The sequence below is a fragment of the Lytechinus variegatus genome, chromosome 4 (assembly GCF_018143015.1).
Source record: "Lytechinus variegatus isolate NC3 chromosome 4, Lvar_3.0, whole genome shotgun sequence".
NCBI classification, from domain to species: Eukaryota; Metazoa; Echinodermata; class Echinoidea; order Temnopleuroida; family Toxopneustidae; genus Lytechinus; species Lytechinus variegatus.
Window position 1 is genome coordinate 23429550 of NC_054743.1, and position 22596 is coordinate 23452145.

At 36.8% G+C, this 22596-nt stretch overlaps 1 protein-coding gene across 3 annotated transcripts in view; it reads left to right on the forward strand.

The window, feature by feature from the left end:
- The window catches only part of LOC121413653 (palmitoyltransferase ZDHHC18-like), a 57488-nt gene extending 35754 nt beyond the window's left edge, over positions 1–21734 (forward strand). The window contains exons 6-11 of one of the 3 annotated variants that reach the window (XM_041606565.1): positions 4284–4371; positions 9423–9525; positions 13258–13367; positions 13904–14033; positions 16868–16977; positions 20241–20331. In XM_041606565.1, coding sequence (XP_041462499.1) covers positions 4284–4371; positions 9423–9525; positions 13258–13367; positions 13904–14033; positions 16868–16936 — 500 coding nt within the window. In that variant the 3' untranslated portion in view covers positions 16937–16977; positions 20241–20331. Of the gene's footprint in view, positions 1–4283; positions 4372–9422; positions 9526–13257; positions 13368–13903; positions 14034–16867; positions 16978–20240 lie in introns of all 3 variants that reach the window. The other 2 variants (XM_041606566.1, XM_041606567.1) reach the window with 2 other exon arrangements.
- Positions 21735–22596: the final 862 nt, after the last annotated feature.

Genomic DNA, 22596 nt, shown 5'->3' on the forward strand with positions numbered 1-22596 from the left:
AATTACTGAACTGTAATTTATTTATGACAGTTAACAAACAATTAAATCTGAGACCTGTCCTTAAAAAAATTGTGTAGAAACAGAATTTTTACTCACTCTCATTTAACAATAAACTTTGATATGTTACTGAGCCATCCTTTTTAGCACAAGCTCTGCATATCTTTTGTGAAAAATCTTGAATTATTCTTGATAATGATATCGAAATTTCAAATCTCTTTGGCCCCTGTATACAAACAGAAAAAACTGAGCTGTCTATTATAATTATTTGCTTATATGTTTGTAAATTGTGGATGAAAATGTTGAGTGCTTCATGAAGCATCTTGCCAGTGATTTTCATTGACAAATTTGCTTTTAGCCAACAAGAAATCAGTTGCTAATACATGTATCTAATATAAAGAAAATAACTCATTGTTTCATGAAATACTTCCCAAATTCATTTCATGTGGAACACACTGTACAGTACATGTATATCAGCTCACTGATGTTTATCAGCAGAGCTTGCCAATGCGGTTCAAAATGAGAAAGGCTGCTGGCTATTCACCCCGTCACTCTTGTCAAATGGTGCACCATTCAGATTGGGATGCGACTTGATGGGATGTTTATTGCGGCCCCGAGGGTTACGTGTGAATGCAAAATTTTGGATGCACCTTCAATATAGGGCCTCATGATCGGGAAACTTGAGACAGGGTTTTTGCAACGCCAAGGTGCATTCAATGACGGCAAAGTACAGTGCTTCGAGACAAGGGTTTGTGGATTTGATGGGACTTATGCAGGGGCATTTTAACTATTTCAGTAGACAAACGAGAATATACTCTTTATTCAAAGAGAAAAGGAACATTGTAGATGTTTTAGTTTGTTTTGAAAAGGAAAACTGACAAGAGACATGCAAATTTTGTCTGTTTACTCATGATGACACAATTTTTTTTCTCATTCGATGTTCAGACCTTGATGATTTTGCAAATGTTTACATTGAAATAATTGTGTACATTGTAGGAGACTGGCAATGATATTGCTAAAATGATATAAGAAAAAGATGTTTCAGTGTATGTGTTCTTTTTCTAAATGAATATTTTTGGTGAATCTGAGAAGGTGCATTTAATGTGCATCTGCCCTTGAAGCCTTTTATTAAAATTAGGAGAACTTAAGTACAAAGAAGGATCTTGCACTTTTACTTTTTTATGTATAGGTAATTTTGCCTTCCATTTTAAAACTTCCTTTGACTGTTTCACCATTTACAAATGTACCACATCGGGTGGAAATTGTTACTATACCTTGTGAACAAAAAAAAACTTGTCCTCTCACAAAACCCCAATTTAAGGATGAATTATGTCCTGAACATATTTATTATCTATTTTATGGCCTGAAAATGTTTGTTCTCCCAAATAATTTGATACCAAATTTATGTGGATAATCAGGAGGTTTTCTTTGCAGTGATGTTAATTTTGATTTGCACCAAAGTATTATAAAGGCATGACTGTAAATTTAATCCAGTTATCAATGATGTCAATCCTACAAGGGTTACTTTAAAACCTGTTTTAAAACACCATTTCATTAAATTATTATGACTTTTTAATAAACACTTTTTCAGTGTCAATTTTCAAGTCAATTTCATTGAAAATGGATTCGCATTTCGCAAATATACTAAATCATGTAGGATTATGACATCATTGACATCTCGATGCGTTCATTGCAGTCATGCCTTACTTTGGCGCAAATCCAAATTTACATCACTTCAAAGAATACATCCTGATTATCCAAGCATTAACACTAACCACGTAAATATGGTATCAAATTATTGGGGAGAGGATATTCTTTCCAGCCATAATTATGATTATGCATTCATGACATATTTTTTTTCCTTAAATGTGGGATATGTGAGGTGTCAATTTTTTTTTACTCACACGGTATAATTATAAATGTATATACACATTGGCTCATGTCTCAAAATATCAAAATACCAGATAATTTTTTGTTACATATTCATGTCAGCTTGAGCCAAATGAAATGTTTGCAGTTTGTAGCTGACTGGAAACGTGTCTAGAAATACATTCAAATTTTACTGCAGTAATATAGGGTTCTTGTTCCTTTGTAATACCTCAAACTCGGGGGGGGGGCGTACTTGACCAAAAAAGAAGTACATTTAGGTATGTGCCATGGGCGAGACAAAAAAGGGGGTCTTGAGCGGGCTTATTGTAGAAAGGAGGGTCCTCGGAACGGGCTTCGGAACTACAAATGTTTATGAAAACGGGGGTCCTTGGAACGGGTTGCCTGCGTGTGAATGCGTATGCATCCCTATGGAATGTGCATGCAGCTAGCCCGGCGGCATGGGCGCCGGATGCGCTAGCGCAGAGGCGATGGTCAGACAGCGCTCTGCGGCCTCTTTTCACCAAACTTGTGGCTCATTGTAGCAGATCAATGGGACCAGAACGGCGTAACAGAAGAATATGCAAAGCTTTTGAGCGGTTTCTTCTTTTTTCTCGTAAGAAGAAAATGCTACGCTTTGGAGTGGCTTTCTTTGTTCTTTTTAAAAATGCTATGCCTTGGAACGGAAATTTTGAGTGTAAAATGGGGGTCTCCTCCGCGGCACATACCCACTATGCATTATACTGAGTGCCCCCCCCCTCCCCCTGGGCCTCAGACTTTCTGACTTTTACTTCCCATATTCTTGGAGAAATCCTTCTGAAAGATCTCCTTATTTCTACATGTAGAAATGTACATGCACTCATTTGGAGGTTTTTTTTCTTTCTATCTTGGAAATATTGCAAGTACTCTCATTTGCATGCTCTCATTTACAGAGGAAAATTACCTACATGTAGAATGTTTCCAGATAGGGAGGTATCTGTATAAATTCACTATATGGGGCAAACACAAATTGAGATTATTTGGTACTCACAGTTGGCCTTCACAGTATGTTTTTCTCTTTACACCTGTATGTGCATGAAATGCATTGAAATGTATTCATTGCCTGTCAGAATGATATATCTTTTACAATCAGTATAGATGTGTTCTGAGCTGCAAACTGTCAAGGGGACCCCTTTATTTATGATGCATGAATAGTAATTGATGTTTCGACCCTGGCCAGCAAGTGACATTGTTGCGGAAAAATACATTGTATTTCATCTCATGCAACAATGTAGGTTGATTTGTTGTGTACAGTACAGCTACACATCCAGCAATTTTATAAATGTATTCTGCTCTACTATGATGACATACATGTATATATGTACAAGTAATATACCATTTAAGAATTGTTTTGGCAATGTTTGCAGTGAAAGTTGAATATGTTTAGAAATTTCATGTGAATGTTTTAAATTTAATTGTAAAAACAATTCATTTGGGTTTGTTTATATCTTTCTAAGTTTTACCAGATTTTCTTCATTTTCTCATCAATTTAATTTTGTTTCTTCCTTCCTATCTACTTTCCCTCTCCCATTCTCTTCTTTTTTTTCCTTTTTTTCAGTATTGCCTACCATTTTTTTTCCATTGTAGATCCTAATCATTCCTATATTCCTTCCTTTTCCTCTTCTATATTTTTTTCCTTTTCCATCTTTTTCTTACTTTCCCATCCTTACATTCCATTCTCCACATTTGTCTTTATTTTTCTTGTGTGTTGAGATTACCCAATGATTCAAGATTTCTGATTCAATTCATTTAGAGGTTTCTGAATTCAATTTTGGGTGTTCGGAGTGTAATGTGCAGTCTTTGATCTTGTAATTGTTGTTGATGATGTGCTTTGTATTCACCATCATTATTTCAGTGTTCCGTTACAATTTTATGTTTGTGTCGATTGTACTTTAATGTATTTTCCGTAACACCTAATCTTTACAAACTTGTGTCAGCATCTACTGTAAGAAATGAAATTATGGGGGAATGGCCTTTGCTTTATATGCAGGGCCAAACCTGTGGAATGCTCTTTCACAAAGTTTGAAAATTGAGACATCAGAGAACACCTTCATTGGCAACCTGAAAACGTACATACCTGTTTAAGAGCGCATAAACATTGATTTATTGTTTTCATTGTCAAAGGTTCTCTTTCTCTGTCTCTCTCTGTAATGCTCTGAAGCGCTTTGGGCAGCTACATTAAATTATGATGGGAGGGTGAGCTGTATGAATCTTATAGCATGTATTATTAATATTAATGATATAAACAGTGTCAGCTTTCGAGCGACAGGTTATTTTTCATTCTCAATAAACCTAATTGAATCATTTCTCTCTCTTGTTCTTCCATTTCTCATCCTTTCTTTTCTGTCTCTCCATCTCCCTTTCTCTTTTCTATTTTACAGTGAGCACGGAGCAAGGTGGATTTTTAGAGGCTCTGAAGAACAAGCCAGCCAGATATCCTTTTCCCATCTTCCTCACACCATTAGGCAGATATCCTTTAGCCTGCATATCATCCATCCATTCTTTCCTTTAAAGCCTAGCGCACACTATGTGACACGACTGCACAAAGTTGCGATTCCAACACAATCACAAAGAGCGTGTGCTAACCTACAATGCGCTGCAACTGCGACCCGCTTTGTTGCAGTTGGATCGCAGAGCAAATCTCAGACATTTGACATCTTTCTGCGATTTTGCTAATTTCAGCCGATTGTTTGATGACGTCATGGCCAATATGCTGCACTTCTGCTGCTCAAACAACATATGTGCAAGAAAGAGGCGCCATGAGATCATCGCGTTGCAGATCTGTTACAATGTACAATGTATGCACTGGCCTGCGATGCGATTGTACCGAGGTTGGATTGGCGACTTGTTACATTCGGATCTCAGTGCAATCGCTTCACATAGTGTGCACTGGGCTTAAGGTTGCATACATGAATAGACAATGTTTCTGTGTATGTGTGCTAGAATCATGGTTTCCGAACTCCTTGTGAAGGGGAGGGGCACTTCCATTAGAAGGCGCAAAAATAGATGTCTTTATGAACATGAAATGATGAAAAAGGTGCTATTTGTAATGTGATTTTGCAGAAATAGTCTCTGAAATCGATGGAGCACAGAAGAGATCTATATTGTGATTCTATAACATCCAAGATTTACTAACAATTTATAAAACTCCGGGCACTCTAAAAAAAAGCCCCAAAAGCACATGCCGGTGGCCTTCCCCCCCCCCCCCCCATCCGTGCATTATTATGGCCAGATCCCAAATTGGACTTGGATTTTTTTTTCAACTTCAACTGCACAATTTCTATAACAGGTTTACGATCAGCCAATAAAATTGAATGATTTCATTGGATTTATACTGCCATTCCAAATTTGTTTAAGTTTTATGAAATGAGGGGGGGGGCCCTCGAATAGTTTACGCCCTTATAGCATATCCATCAGTCATACGGAATACAGTTTGCATGCCATGTGGTACTGTATGGTACATCATGACATAATGTACATGTAAGAAGGGCCTTTTAAGTCAAGTGATTTTTAATTCAAGTTTATTTTTAATTATCTCATTACATGCCATGGTGTCATTTTTTTTTATAATCTATTGAAAATACAGAGTGAGTTTTTTTCTTTTCAATTTACTACAATTGGGGATGTATGCCTTGGGGTCTTTTTGGGAAGGGGGTTCTTTTAGAGCAGGGGTCCTACTGGCATGATAAGTCCTTTCTAATTACCCCCATAGAGGGTTAGAAGCTTCTGAGATGACACTGATCTATGTTGGTACACACACAAGGCCATGGGTTCACCTTTCCACTCCCTTATATTTTCATTTGCCTGGGATCTTTATTCATGTATTTCCATCATCTGTGAAATAATTGTATAATCGTACATACATTTTTTTTCAAAGACACTTTAAATAATGTGCTATGTGCCCAGGCATATGAATTTCATAGTCTAACCAGCAAAAGCTTCCCTTTTTTAAAGCCCTCTACAGGTTGTTATTGGTCTACTGTATTGCCCCCCCCCCCATGTAGAAAGTGTAGGGGAAGGCGGGGTAAGTTGAGCATAGGGGCAAGTTGAGCCACCAGCCCCAGGCCAATAATGAATGAGTCAGACATTGTGGTGGTGTCATGTCTTGATGACCCATAGCATAACCCCTAACCCCACCACATTGTTTTCAACTTTGAAACAAAAAGTAGTTTTTTAGAGGGAAAAACATGAATTTCAGCCAAAAAAGTAAAAAAGAGTGTGAAATAGATAAGTGCTTTATAAACACACACGTCTTTGAATATAATAAAGACATGATAACAACATTATTAGTCCAGGTATGGATCTTCATTCTTGTCATAGTCTTTTATATGATGGATGCATAATAAATGTGTGGATACAAAATTATCACACTAAGTTCGGACTGGGGTAAGTTGAGCCAAACAGCATGGGGCAAGTTGAGCCATGGTAATTCCTATGGTAATATATCTTAAAAAACAAACAAACCATAAAAATCGATTGAAATGCTGGCTGAAAGGAGCAAATTTACATGACTGCACTTTTCCTTTTAAAGGATGTTAGTATTTATAGAGAATTAGCAAGTGAAAAGACTTTAAACAAAAAAGTGACATGCTGGTTCTCCCCTCATACATTTTGTACATAGTTTTTGTGGGTCAACTTACCCCAGAAGGTGGCTCAAACTTACCCCATATATGGGGCAAGTTGAGCCATTTGACATCGTTTTTTTCAAAGGTCACGATGACTTTTAGTGTGGGGATAGAAAGTTAAATATAGGTGGAAAATATTTCAGAAGAATTAAATTTCAAGGCAAGGTACTTATTTCGACAAGATTATTAATCATATCAATTCTCACATGCAAAAAGCAAAAACTGTCACAACTTACCCCGCCTTCCCCTACAGATGTTCAAGGTACATGTCGAGAAAACATACATGTAATGTAATACCTCATTATCGTAAAAGGGATACATGATTTTATAAAAGCTTTTGGAATATATCCTTCTGCCCACGTTTTGAAATTACCATTAAGTTTGAGTATTTCCAAAGCATTCAAGATTGGCAAATACTTCTTTCTGTAATGCGAGCAGGTGTATTTTGCATCTGTTTCTTATTACTAAATGCATTTTCCCTGGAGGTACAAACCAAATTCAAGTTAATTGTTTATTTTTCTGGAATCTCGTTTTCTTTTTGACTGATGCAGTCAAAATTGCTGGTCGCTAGAATGCTTATGAGAAAGGGGGCAATGGGGCAAGTTGAGCCATGGTAATTCCTATGGTAATATATCTTAAAAAACAAACAAACCATAAAAATCGATTGAAATGCTGGCTGAAAGGAGCAAATTTACATGACTGCACTTTTCCTTTTAAAGGATGTTAGTATTTATAGAGAATTAGCAAGTGAAAAGACTTTAAACAAAAAAGTGACATGCTGGTTCTCCCCTCATACATTTTGTACATAGTTTTTGTGGGTCAACTTACCCCAGAAGGTGGCTCAAACTTACCCCATATATGGGGCAAGTTGAGCCATTTGACATCGTTTTTTTCAAAGGTCACGATGACTTTTAGTGTGGGGATAGAAAGTTAAATATAGGTGGAAAATATTTCAGAAGAATTAAATTTCAAGGCAAGGTACTTATTTCGACAAGATTATTAATCATATCAATTCTCACATGCAAAAAGCAAAAACTGTCACAACTTACCCCGCCTTCCCCTACAGATGTTCAAGGTACATGTCGAGAAAACATACATGTAATGTAATACCTCATTATCGTAAAAGGGATACATGATTTTATAAAAGCTTTTGGAATATATCCTTCTGCCCACGTTTTGAAATTACCATTAAGTTTGAGTATTTCCAAAGCATTCAAGATTGGCAAATACTTCTTTCTGTAATGCGAGCAGGTGTATTTTGCATCTGTTTCTTATTACTAAATGCATTTTCCCTGGAGGTACAAACCAAATTCAAGTTAATTGTTTATTTTTCTGGATCTCGTTTTCTTTTTGACTGATGCAGTCAAAATTGCTGGTCGCTAGAATGCTTATGAGAAAGAATGAAAAACAATAATTTGATCAATGTGATTGTTTTTAAGTGTAGTCTTATCTTCTTTGAAATTAAAGTGTGTGTTTTCGTAGAGAAGAAGAGAAGGCATTGCCAATTATGTTGCACACACTCTAAATTTCAAGGATTTAGAATAAATCAACAACCTTGATATCAAAACTTTTTGAAATCAAATCTTAAAAGATTGAACATTAAACTTTTTAGATTTAGATTTGTATTTAAATTCACAAGATTTAAATCTGAATCTGATGATCAGCCAGTCACTCATAATGGCTGATCTTGACTATTTCAAATCGGTGAAATCTAGAGTGTACATGTATTATTGGCTCAACAACAATTAAAATAAATGCTTTCTCAGCCTGAAGCTTATATTTTATATACTGCATGTTTTAAAGAGTGGGGGGTAGAATCAAGGGGGTGGGTGTTTTATAACAGCTAAAATCAATGTTAAGGAATTGAAGAATAATAAAATGTCATGAAATTGATTTTTATCTCACTTAGAACCAAATTCATCATTCAGTGAATCACCTCCCGGTTTCCATTGCATCTCCATCTGTGCAGCTGTGTGGATTGAGATAGAATCAGAGAGTATAATGTGACATCACTCTGTCTTCAATCCCATCCAATGACATTCACGTAGAGTAAACATGTAATCGATGAGCGCCAAGAGACACTCGACTGATTTATTACCATTCATTATCACTGAGCTAGGGTTATCCATGGAGGGATTGCGAATACTGCTGTGCTATTTATCATTCTGTGTTTCTCATTCAGACATTTAGAATAGAATAGTGTGACTTTTTGAACTCCTATGTTTTACTTAGAAATAGGGAAAAAATGATTTAAAAAAAATCTTTTTGCTAGGGGAATCCAACCCAAGTGAAATTTTTGAAAAAAAAGTAAAATTTATCAAAACAGATCTATTTGTTTAAACGAAAGTGAACAAACATACGATGTCATACGACTTCAAATCGGCCACAAATTCATTTTCAGAAGTGTTACTCAGAATTATATATTCATTAATTAGGGAATGTACGAATATGATGTATAGTAAAAAAAAAATTATTTCCATTGTTGGATTTCCCACTGTTCTGGGAAAGATGGAAACTTTTATTGTGAGCTTTTAACATTGTCGTTGCCTGGCCAGCACTCTTCTGATCCAAAAGGACTGTTTGATGGTGAATTCATGAAAGCAGTATTATTTGCCTTTAACAGAGCTGCCAAGTAGTATGGATTTTCAGTATTTAGTACTGAAAAATGAGAAGAATACTGATGGTTTCATGCAAAATACTGATTTCTCAAGTTTCATTTTTAAGTGTTGTCCTATGGTATTTCTTTGAAAATACTGATTTCCTCACCAAAATACTGATTTTCAGCTTTAAAGATACTGAAATGTTCTTGTTCAGGTTGGTAGCTCTGCTTTAAATATAAAACTGATGAAATGTTTTTGAGATGATTGATGTTCTATTTCCTTAACTCCATTGCACTATCGTGGAGGCGTTGGTGTGTTTTATCTCAATCTGGTCAGTTTTAGGATTGGCAGGCTTTCACACGTATCTCATCGCAGCTGGTATTACAACAAATGAAGATGTGAGTGACCTGAGTGATTCCTATGAGATCCTTTTTTTTAATGAGCCATTTATCATCTTTCTATTATCATAATTTTCATTGTAACCATCTGTAGTATATTGTCATTACTACTGTTATTAACATGTCAAGATCATCATCACCCTCACCATCAGCACCATCATCACCACCATCATCACCACCATCACCATCATCATCATCACCACCACCATCATCATCACCATCATCATCGCCATCATCGCCATCATCATCATCACCACCATCACCATCATCACCCTCACCATCAGCATCATCATCACCACCATCATCACCACCATCATCATCACCATCATCATCACTATCATCATCACCATCATCACCACCATCATCACCACCATCATCACCATCATCATCACCATCACCATCATCATCACCATCATCATCGCCATCATCGCCATCATCATCATCACCATCATCACCCTCACCATCATCACCATCATCATCACCATCATCACCACCATCATCACCACCACCATCATCACCATCATCATCATCACCATCATCATCATCACCATCACCATCATCACCATCATCATCATCACCATCATCATCATCACCACCACCATCATCACCATCATCACTATCACCATCATCACCATCGTTACCATCACCATCGTTACCATCATCATCATTACCATCATCATAAACATCATTACCATCATCATTAACATCATCATCACCATCTTCATCACCATCACCATCATCATCACCATCATCATCACCACCATCATCATCATCACCATCATCATCACCATCATCATCACCATCATCATCATCATCACCATCATCATCACCACCATCATCACCACCATCATCATCACCATCATCATCATCATCATCATCATCACCATCATCATCACCATCATCATCACCATCATCATCATCACCATCATCATCATCACCATCATCATCACCATCATCATCATCACCATCATCATCACCATCATCATCATCATCACCATCACTATCTTCATCACCATCACTATCTTCATCACCATCACTATCTTCATCACCATCACTATCATCATCACCATCACTATCATCATCGCCACTATCACGTTAACTATCATCATCACCGTCACCACCATCAATTACTATGACCACCTATATCATTATCATTACTATCATTATCATCACCATCATGATCATCATCATCATCACCACCATCATCATCACCATCACCATCATCACCATCATCATCATCTCCATCATCATCATCGCCATCGCCATCATCATCATCACCATTGTCACCATCATCATTAACATCATTACCATCATCATTAACATCATCACCATCATCACCATCATCATCACCATCATCAACACCATTATCACCATCACTATCTTCATCACCATCACTCATCATCACCACTATCACCTTCACTATCATCTTCACTATCATCATCACCATCACCACCATCAATTACTATGACCACCTATATTATTATCATTACTATCATTATCATCACCATCATCATCATCATCATCATCACCACCATCATCATCATCATCACCATCATCATCACCATCATCACCATCATCACCATCATCATCATCGCCATCATCATCATCGCCATCATCATCATCACCATTGTCACCATCATCCATCATCATCACCATCGTCATCATCATCACCACCACCACCATCATCATCACCATCATCACTATCATCACTATCACTATCATCACAATCATCATCACCATCATCACCATCATCATTACCATCATCATTAACATCATCACCATCACCATCTTCATCACCATCATCATCACCATCATCATCACCACCATCATCCTCACCATCATCATCACCATCATCATCACCATCATCATCACCATCATCATCACCATCATCATCACCATCATTATTACCACCATCAATTACTATGACCACCTATATTATGATCATTACCATCACCATCATCGTTACCATGATTACCATCATCAGCCTAATCATCATCATTACCATGATTATTATTATCATCATAATCAACATCCCTATTTTTATAGGGGGCATTGATGCTGGATAATGTAAGTATGAAGGTAAGTTTTGAGGTTATGTTTGAATCAATGTACAGATTTGAAGTGCAAAACCTGTTGTGTATCAGTGGCATCTGCTATTTTACATACAACACCAAGACAATTATGTGGTTTATTAGAAGCCATATAAAGCATTTTTTATGAAACTTCTTTTCATAATAAATGGGGTTGGAGATTGTGGAATACTTCATATAGATTTTATGATATAACTAGGGATTCTTCATGAGGGATATTGGCATCCATGGCAATCAATTTCCATGGTATCTTCTATAAATAATTTTAATCAAGATAATTAAAAAATCAAAGTTCACATATTTGCGCATTGCAGTTTCATTCTTTATTTAGTTACTCACACTTTATTTAACTATTCTCATATTGCTTTTAATAGAAAATCTGGAAACTTATGAAGTTCATGTACAGTGTATACAGTACAAATTAGGACTGCCGTACAGGATTTTCCTCATTTTTTTATAGAAAAGTGACATCACTTACTGTGATTTTGGAGAGAAAGGGGATTTGACAAGACTTTGCTCATTATTTACATGTATAAATTAAGGTTTTTTATGCCCCCGCAGACAAAGTCCGGATGGGGGCATTAAGTGTTGCCCCTGTCCGTCCGTCCCCTCACTCGGTTTCTGCGCAATAACTCGACAAAATTTAATGGATTATGAAAAATGTTGGTATGTAGGTAGATGACAGCAAAATACAGGCTAAGTTCGAATTCAGAGTCCGTAGGTCAAAGTTCACAGCTCATTATATATGCAAATTGGTTCAAAGGTCTAAGTTTGTTCATTATATAAATGCATATTGGTTTCTGCACGATATTAGGTTCAATCATATTGAATGAATGTCTGACCGGGTGTGGGCCATTTTAAAGGTCCTATGAAATAAAACAAAGATGCTGATTTATTTGTTAGCTTAGTGGTTACTAATTACGATTCCATCAAAATTTTACCCCAAAAAATCCCACATCAGGTTCAAAGGCAGTTTTAGATGGTAAATTGAGCCAAATTCACCCCGCCCACAAAAATTCAGCCTGATTTGGTTTTGTATATCACGTGACAATTATGACGTCAGGGAAGGAAGCTGCTGAGTGTTGCTGTCGTTTGGAGCGTGAAGTGCCTATTGTGGTTGAATGTGTGTATTCAAAGTAAATGAATTGAATTGCTGGAATCATATTCTGAACCTGAATCTTCAAAGTCTGAAGAATCAGACGCAGCTGATGACGATTCTGCAGCCATGATCAAATCCTCATAAAAATCTAAAAAAATTTGTTAAGGATAAGCTCTGTCAAAACAGCAACTACACGAGGAACGTGTACAATAACTAGGGGTCCGGCTGCACAGCTGGGAAAGCCTTCCTTCGATGACGTCACAATGATTGACAGGTCGATCGGTCGACTCATTCGAAAATTTTAGTGGGCGTTTCCGTTGAAGTTCATTTCCATGGAATAACTCAACACCGGTTCGTCGTACACAGGAACCGATAGCAAATTCGTATTTTTCAAGTAAAACTACCTAATAATCGATATGTATCTAGAATAAGATGGAATTGGTGTCATAGGACCTTTAAGCGGGGGCATCTGTGTCCTTTGGGCACGTCAAATTTTTAGTTTTGATTATGATTTGCGATGCTATAATTGCTTGTTCTTTACAGATAAAAGGAGCATGGTCCAAGAAACATGACCGAGATGCCTTCAATCCTTACAGCAATGGGTCTGCCATGGCAAACTTCTGCTCAACGTTATGTGGGCCTAATACTCCCAGGTTCGTAGAAATTCTTTGTCCTTCAACAGAGATGTCTAACTTCATGCGCATTTTAAAGGAAGCGAGTGAACCTTCCAGTTATAGAGTGTATGCATTTATACTAAAAAATCATCTGACATTCTAATATGACAAAAGTGCAGTGGTGAAAAAAGTGTGTTTTCAGCTAGTAATATTCTTTTTCATAAATGTATTATTTTTTTTTAACATTCATCATCCTCTCAATGTGATGATCATGTATTTCTTTCCTATTCCATGTGTGAGAAGTGATTTTATATCTAAATGAATTACAAAGATATAATTGTATTTTTTTCAAATCTTACCAAGATAAATTTTCACATTTTTATGGTATATCCTCCATATTGTATTGTTCTATGTCACACATAGTGTCATATAATCTATTGAATAATTATGATAGTGACGTACACTTTAGCTGGAATTACCAATACTTAAAATAGGCATCACACATAGGCCTGCACAACAACAGTGAATTCATCTCATGTTACGTTTCCTTCTACTTTGTTTATGTCACCTCTCAGTTTAATAGACAGGAGAGGTCTTGTGACGGAAGAATACACCAAGACTCTGGTCCAAAGCAGTCACATGGCTCCAGCCCAGCCTTACATTCCAGTACAGAACCAAACGGTGGATGGCGCCACGTATCCAAGGGTAAGACCGACCTTTGACCTCATACACACTTAGGATACTGTACACATTTTTTTTTTACAATGCTGTTTAGTACAGTTGTTTAAAGCAAGCATTTAAACTCTTAGGCCCGTATTCTGAAGTCGGGTTTAACTTAAACTCAGGTTTAAAGTTGTGGTTTAAGTATGGGAAGCCAAATGTATCAAAATTTTTATTAAGTTGTATGTTTCCTATGTTTACTGTGCTCTTTCCTGATTCATCGATGTTGAAGACAATCATCTATTTATACTTCCTGCACTATTATGAATGATTTGAGAGCCAAATGCGCTGAAATATGATATTTCTACTGTTAGTGATTATGTAACAATTGGCTGTCCATACTTAAACCACAACTTTAAACCTGAGTTTAAGTTAAACCTGACCTCAGAATACGGGCCTATAAGTTCAATTTTCAAAATTTAATCAAATTTTTTTTAAAGCATGATTAAAAAAAATGTAACACTTTTTTCAAAACTGTTAAGTTCATATGGGGAACAGTATTGTATAAGAATGTTAAACAGAATTTTTACTAGATTTATGGTTTTTTAACCACTTGGCAATTGAATGCTGTATTGATTTAGTGTAATAGGCAAGCGGAAAAAGAACCCTGGGTTCCGGGAGGCAATGGGTTCCGACATGTTATAGACTACTACAATGTATGATAGGCCAGTCAATGGATTCAGTACTCCCCAGGGAGAGGAGTATGTGCATACAATGTGTGCACATTCTCCGCTCATCTTGGAGTATTTAGGCGTTCACTAAACCTTGTACATCAATATTCTATCCATTAAAATTGGAATCCTAGAAGGATCATGTTTGGTCTGCCCTAGAACTAGAATTCTGAATTATGCTGCCCTATAACTAGAATTATGATCAGAAAATACAATTTTGTTGCTGAAATTTTAATTAAAACCATTCACAGATTGGCAAGAAGGAAGTGACTTAGCGATAATGGAGAGTGCAGCACGAATTTAAAAACCCGCGAATATGTTTTGAAGCTGCCAAGCGCGAAAATAACAGCGTTTCCAGTATTCAATTCAGCTTCATAAAAATATTCAGATTTGTGTATTCTGTGATGTACATGTTATGTGTTAGTGCCCCTGATGTATAAAGTGGAAATAGTCAATACCCTATGTTGTATTCGGAGCATACATGTTTGTTCAATGTGATATGCTTACCCCATCATTTTAAAGTAAAATCAAAGCAATCACAATTTTTTTTGTAGTATAGACGCAACCAGCGGGTTAAGTCTGTAGATCATAGAGAGATTACATCATGATTGTTTTGCAAAATAGCGTGACATTTTGTGAAATATCCGGCTTATTGGTTAATGAAGGCATACAACATGGGTTTTTGTTCTGAATGATTTGTTGAAGATACCATACCACTGTACATCACGACTATGGAGCCAAAAGTATTTATTTAACAAAGATCACATTTCACACTTCATCGCCTTGGCTGATGGGAATCGGGCTTTCATTATCTCTAGTTTAATCCCAAAGGCCCGAATTCACAAAGGTGGTTTTGAAAACCAATGGTTGAATCCATGGTTTATAGAGTTTCCTCTATGAATTACGCTTATTTTAGCGCGTAATGGGTGCTTGTATAAAAAATTCCAATGCTGATGCGCGCTTTTGTCACAGTGCGCCAAATTTGACGCCTGTTACCATGGTTAGATATGCTATTTTATTCATGAGTCCACTCTTCAAACAGTGGACTCATGAATAAATATATGTAGCGTGGATAACCATGGCAACAGGCATCAATTTGGCGCACTGCGACACCGTGACATATTTTAACACATGCGGTAAAATAAGTGTAATTTGTACAGGAAATCTGCATAAACCATGGACTCAAATGTGGGTGTTCAAAACCACTTTTGTGAATTGGGCCAAAGAGGTCCAATCAGACTAGAATCTCACATTATAAAGCCAACTACATGTAGAATTGGTTGAGAACTATCTCTTATCTCAGACTGTTAAAATGTTGCCTTGGAATGTCAACCTGCACTTTGCATGATTAGAGAAGCATTTGAATGATAATGTTCCATGCACTTTATACTGACCTTCAGGGGAGTGTTTCATGGATAGTTTAGCCAGTGATTTTCACTGAAAATCCTTGCTTCAATCAGGCTGAGAGCAATTTAATCAGTGAAAATCACAAACAGGCCTTTTCATGAAGTGCTCCCCATAACACACATACTTGTTATAAATCCAACCCAAATAGAAAGTCATTCTGAAAGGAAAAAAAAGAATGGTGATATCTGTTTGGTTAAAAAGTGAATCATGATATATATAATTCTGAAGATATAAATCATTTCGTATTTGATAATCACTTCAGATCTAGTGAAGAGAAATTTAAGAGAAATCCACAAATTCCTTATACTTGTAATTTTACTGAAAAGCAGTATGATTTTTTTTGTAAGTCTGATCAGTGTTCATATCAAACTATAAGTTATAACAAACCTGGATCATGGATAGAATGTCATTACGTGTATGAGCTTTGAAAATTTCAAATATGTGAGGGTATAATTGCAAGAAACTTTCAAATTTACACCCAATTGCAAATTCCAATTGTAAACCTGCAATTGACAAATCAACTTTAATTACGTGTATAGCAAACTAATGCTGTGATATAAAGATGTTGACTAGCAATCGATTACATATTTAAAATTGATGTAAAATTACATGTGATTGATTTTTGCAAGTCTCTTGCAATGCCTCCTAACATTGATGTCTCGTGTCAATAGTTGTACCCATTATTTCCTAACCCTTTCATTTTCCCCCCTTTTGTTCATATTATTTTTTTTGTACCTTTAGCAACCCATGCCTGCAAACTCAGAATCCACCAATGATAAGCTGCCTACTGTAGCCTTTAACAGCCACTGACCAATCAGAAATCCCGTTCCTTACCAGCATCTTATGTTCCAGTATGTATGTTTTTTTGTGTATGATGAATTGCATTGTTCTGTAGGAATGGGGCTATGTCCAATCATGTGTAGTGTTTCAGGCCAGGAAAACTCATGCCTACATGTAAAACACCCTGGAGGGTCAAACCTGCCGATTGAGACCACCCAATAGAAACAGAAAATGTGGCCACTGAAGAAAGGTGGCCTTCAAGTATAATTTCTCTAACACATTTTCCTTTCAAATGGGAGGCAATTTTTAACGCCACTACAGACAGATGGCAGCAAAGACAGGTTTGACTGTAATTTCTTTGCACTATTTTAGTACCTCAGTCATATTTGCTCTACAGTGAGTCTAAAACAGCCGTTTTATTCATTTCTATTCAAACTACTTATGTGTAACTGGTATCCCAAAAAATGTAAACATGGCTGTTTTGGACTCATGATGTTCTCAAATATCTTAGTAAAGTTTGGTATCTCTCTTTTGAAGGTAATAGATAGATTTCACACTTTCAGAACAACTGAACATGTACACTGTAACTTACAGGTCTGGGGTTCAAATCCAACTGCAGCACTTGCATATTTTGGGAATGCATTCATTTACATTTGCCACTTCACCCAGGTGTAGTAAATGGGTACCCAGAAAGACTCAGACTGGATATACGATGGGGAGAGTACATCAGGGAATGTAAATGTCGATTTTTACTTACTTATTTGCTCTGAGCCAATCAGATACAACGATTTCTGTAGCTTTAAACCCTGTGTATAGCTTTGGTAAAGGGTCAATAATGTGATTGATAATCGAATATCATTTAATATGACAGTCTTACTGAAGCGTAGAGACCGTTACATATTTTTCCAACTGCACTTCTCTGAGAAAATTTCAAATATTCAAATCTTGGATATATAGCGCCCTCTCTCGGCGATGCTTTTTTTAAATTAAAAAAATGGGCATTCAAGCACTTATCTTATAAATTTAGTGATTAGATATCCAAAAGTTACAGACAAAGAACATATCTTGAAAGTTTCAGCCCATTCCATGATTTGGAATAGGATTTACTTGAAAGACAAAAACACACAGATATTTTAATTTGATCGGGTGACCCGATCAAGTTAAATTTCCATGTAAAATCGCCAAATTTATCCTGTAAAACACATTTTCATTTCATATCCTCCACATCATAACTGTTATAGGGCATATCCATTCATATTAGCTAGCAATGAATTGAAATAGTGATAGGTGCATTTTGGTGGATTTACCAAAACTATACACAAGCTTTAAACCGTATCTAGGCCGGGGTATTTTGGGAGTTCCTTTGGCCGGGGGGGGGGGGGGGGGGGGGCCTGGGAGGATCTCGGCCGTCGATCGCGCCGAAAATTGGCACGCGGGTTGCCTGGGACATAATCTACAAGATTGTATAGTAATTTATTTCATGCGAATTGTTATTAAGTGATTATGCTAATTTATGCGTAATTAGTATGCGAAATCATACTTTTTTCCTCTAACTCCCTAAATAAAGCTCCAAATGTACTAATTTTTGGTACAGAAACTCTTTGTGGTGTCCTTAGCAAGTGTACATGAAGAAAAATTGTGATATCAAATCGTTTCCTTATGTATTATATTGTTTTTTGCAATTCCTTATGTATTTCTTTGTTTTTTTACCTTTTGTTTTTCATTGTTTTTTTAATGAAATTTGTTGGAGACTCTTCTATGATCATAAAAAGCATAAAATGAATACATTTAGACTAGCAAAACTAAAAATAATCATACATTTATGAATTTTGGTTGAAAACACAATTTGCATTGACTTTGTACACGAAATCACGTTTCTGAGCAATTTTCGGTTGGTCTCAAAAGTTGCGCAAGACTTGAAAGTAAAAAGTCAGCGAGCGGCGCGGTCAAAAAATTTTGCACGGCGAAAATATCGTGCGATTTGTTGAGGGGGGGCCTCCGAGGACCCCCGGCCTAGATAGGGTTAACAGTAGCGTGTAAAAATTACCGACAATTTGTTTCATGAAATGAGACCATTCAAGATTACTTTCCCATTATGCAATTTGACAAAGTGCCACCTGTTCAGGACCCTCTTTCTTTAGGAACATTTGCCATCAATTGTTTATAGACTTATAGTCACAGCTGGTTGTACAATTGATTACATCTTGTTTGTGTTACAGGGTCCTGAATTGAATTTAAATGACTATGGGTGGGCTTGAATGCTCATTATGGCAAATTACCACTTTTGAGCGAAACATCCCATGGGTGTTTCACAAAGCTGTTTGTATAAAGTTATGAGCGACTTAAGGAATGACCAGGGATACTTTCTTGCTTAAAAAAAACTCACCATATTTTCATTGCTGTTGATCTTAAGAAATGGTCATCTGTCGTTTGTAAAGTCACTCGTAACTTTTTTTTATGGATATGGGAAAGATATTAAAAAGCAATAATTGAGAGCTTTGAAATTCTTTTCATGTTATCTACAAAGAACATACATGTACATGTAATAGTAAAGTAGTCCTGGTAAGAAAGATTATCAATAAACATTGGATCTTGGGGTGTATAATGTCAGCTTTCCTTCACTGAATTTTTTTTTCAATTTTTTGTTAACTTCCAATTGTGTCTTGGAGCATGATTGTAGTATATGCATATTCATTAGCTCCTGTTTGAACTCCAAACCGAAACCATTATGAATCACTCCTCCTGATTGGACATAGCCTAATAAAATCTCGGCAACTTTGTTTGAAAATCTTGTAGTGTTTATGATTTGTAGAAGTTTTGTACTTTTGTTTTGTCTTATATGCATGTATGTGGATGGTAATCAACTTCCTCTGCCTAAAAAAATCAAAATACTTTGATTTATTAAAGTGAAGAGATAAATATATGATAATGTATTTGATCATCTGATTGAGAATAAAATACATATATGCATTGAGGAAGAGAAGCTTCCTTCTGAACGAGGCAACTATATCACATCCACTTTTGAAAATTTTATGTTCAAATCAAAGAAATAAATGTACATGTATATCAAGAACTCAGTATTCACAAAAGTGGTGTTAATCCTTTTAAAAGGAACTCTGTTTTATCATGTTCTTTAATGAGTAATCTCTTGGCAATAAATCATTTTTTAATGAGGACCAATTGCATTTGAATCAACATCTAAACCTGTTCACAAGTGAATTCTGTTATCCCCTTAGGCTGCATACGTGAGCCACCCTGGTTCCACCCTTCAGCGGGTAATTTTCTTTGTAATATTTACTTGACTCTCTACTACTGTTTTGACCTTTGCCCTCAGCAAGCAATACCACGTTCCAGTCTGACGACCAGCTCTTCTTCCGATAGCAGCACTTACGAGAGCTGCTCAGAGGATCGTCCCATCTCCCGGCATCACCCCAGACCAGCACACCCAGTCTCCTTCCTCCAGCTGTCCGATCTGTCAACGACATCCTCCATACACAGCAATAAAGACTCCATGGTGTCCCCGACCAACAGCAATGCATCCACGTTGCGTTATTCAGCAGCTCTCAACTCGGTCAACTCCACGTCGTCACCCCCCGCACAGCAGCAGCACGAGATGCAGCCCCTACTGCCTGCCGGGCACAGAGAGGAACCCCGTGACTCGAGAGCGGAAGACAATCCGGGTTCGTCGCAACCGTCTCCTGCGGATATGACATCTAGTGATGATGCTTTCCAGACCCACAGTCAATGCGGGATCTTGAAGTTGAGTTCAGTATAGCACCTTGTAACTGGTGTATTTTGTGGTGTTCAGCAGGACTTCCATGCCATGGCATAATTTATATTTACACCAATTTCATATAATGCTCACACCTTCTAGCCACGATGCCTTCCAGCTTCTGTCTGATGTGTAGGATCTGATACCACCTTTCAGTTTCAATGGGTGTTTGCTTTGGTGTTTCGCTGGACTTCCATGCCATGGCTTTTAAATTAACACCATTTACATATTATGTGTGATGCCATTGACACATTCTAAACACCAAGGAATGTATGCTTTCATCTGTGCAGCTAAGTAAAGGTTAACATTGATGTGATATCATCAACTTGTTCATCTATCAAAACAATTAGTGGAATTTGTTTCCAGGAAGTAGGATGAGTATTCATCCAGTGAATAACTTCAATTTTGGTGTTGATTTGAAGTTCAGTGTTGAACTTTTGGTGTCAATGTTACAGTGTATTCTAAAAATTTAATATGAAGCTGAGATGCATCTCATTTGGTTTAGAGTTATTAATGTGCTTTGGATCATTTTGTTAACTCACATGAGGTGTTGGAGCTAGGCAAGGCAGTCTTTAGTATGCTCCGAACACTAACACCAACTTTAACACCAGTGTCAACACCAAAATCACCCATTACCATTTGAGGAAGAATTAGATATGTATGGATTAGTGGGTCCATTCATTATACATGTTTTGAAAATCCAAACTCACTGAGTCATTATTAAAATGTGTACACTAAGTACTTGTACATTTATGGAATTCATCTGGAGCGATCATGCATCATTAAGCTAAGCACTTTTATGAGCTTTTGATTATTTGATGATTTTGAGTGTTTATTTTTTTCACTCACCCAAGCACCTTAGTGAACACCTAATTGTTTAGATGTTTTGCGGTCTGCAAATTAGTGTGAATAATTGAAAAATGTCTAACCAAAACCAAAACCGAACACCTTTCCTCATTTGAAGATACCACAAAGTGCTTTATTCTGTGTCAAACTAAGGTTTAATCCAAACCAGAAGTATTACACCTCTACATTCAATTCAATGTGTGTATACAATCCAAATTTATGAAATTCCAATACCATTGTGGTCAGAGTTACAATGTAGGACTCACTGTTTTTTTTGTTTTCATTGTCAAATTTATTACAAAATATTACACTCTGGCTTTTGTTTCGTGTTGCAGTGTTGCTCTCTACAATTTGCCTTCATAAAGATCCATTCCCCATCATTTCGAATCAAAGGCTCAGAGAACTTCCACAGGGAAAAAAATGATGCCGTAGGTACTGCATGCATTTTACTGCTTTCGTTGGATCTCTACTAGGTCGCATGTAAGGTACAGGTATAGAGAAATGAAGCGATGTCACAAAAACTTTTTTTTCTGCATTTCAGTGTTTTTCAAACCATATCTTGGGGGAGCGTGGTAAAGAATATTCACAGCCCAAGTTAGGTGTGAATATGTACATGAGTGCCCAGGATGTGGCCATTTGAATATCTATTAGACCAATTGAATTCAATGTACATGTAAATGGGCCTGGTTCTAGTAAGTTATGAATCGAGTCAATTAATATCACTTTCTCCGGTCCAGACCAGGCTCGGGCTAAGTAGTAAAATTTTGAGTTTATGAATGCTGCTGGCTAAAATAGGCAGCGCTATGCGAAGGCTATTTTGGTGCTACATTTATCAGCACCAGACCAGCGTCATCGTAAAAGTAGCACGGCCATGCTACAGTTACTTGTGGTGCAAACAATTGAGTGCGGGTCGGGTGCAGACCAAAAAATCATGAGCTACCAAAAACGGTATAACACTGATTTCAATGTGTATAAGGTCTTCATTAGGCCATACCTTGGGCCAGCATGAACTAATTCTTCTTAAACTTGAGGTGTTGAGGGTTTTTTCCCCATTGTGTACTTTTCCTTTATG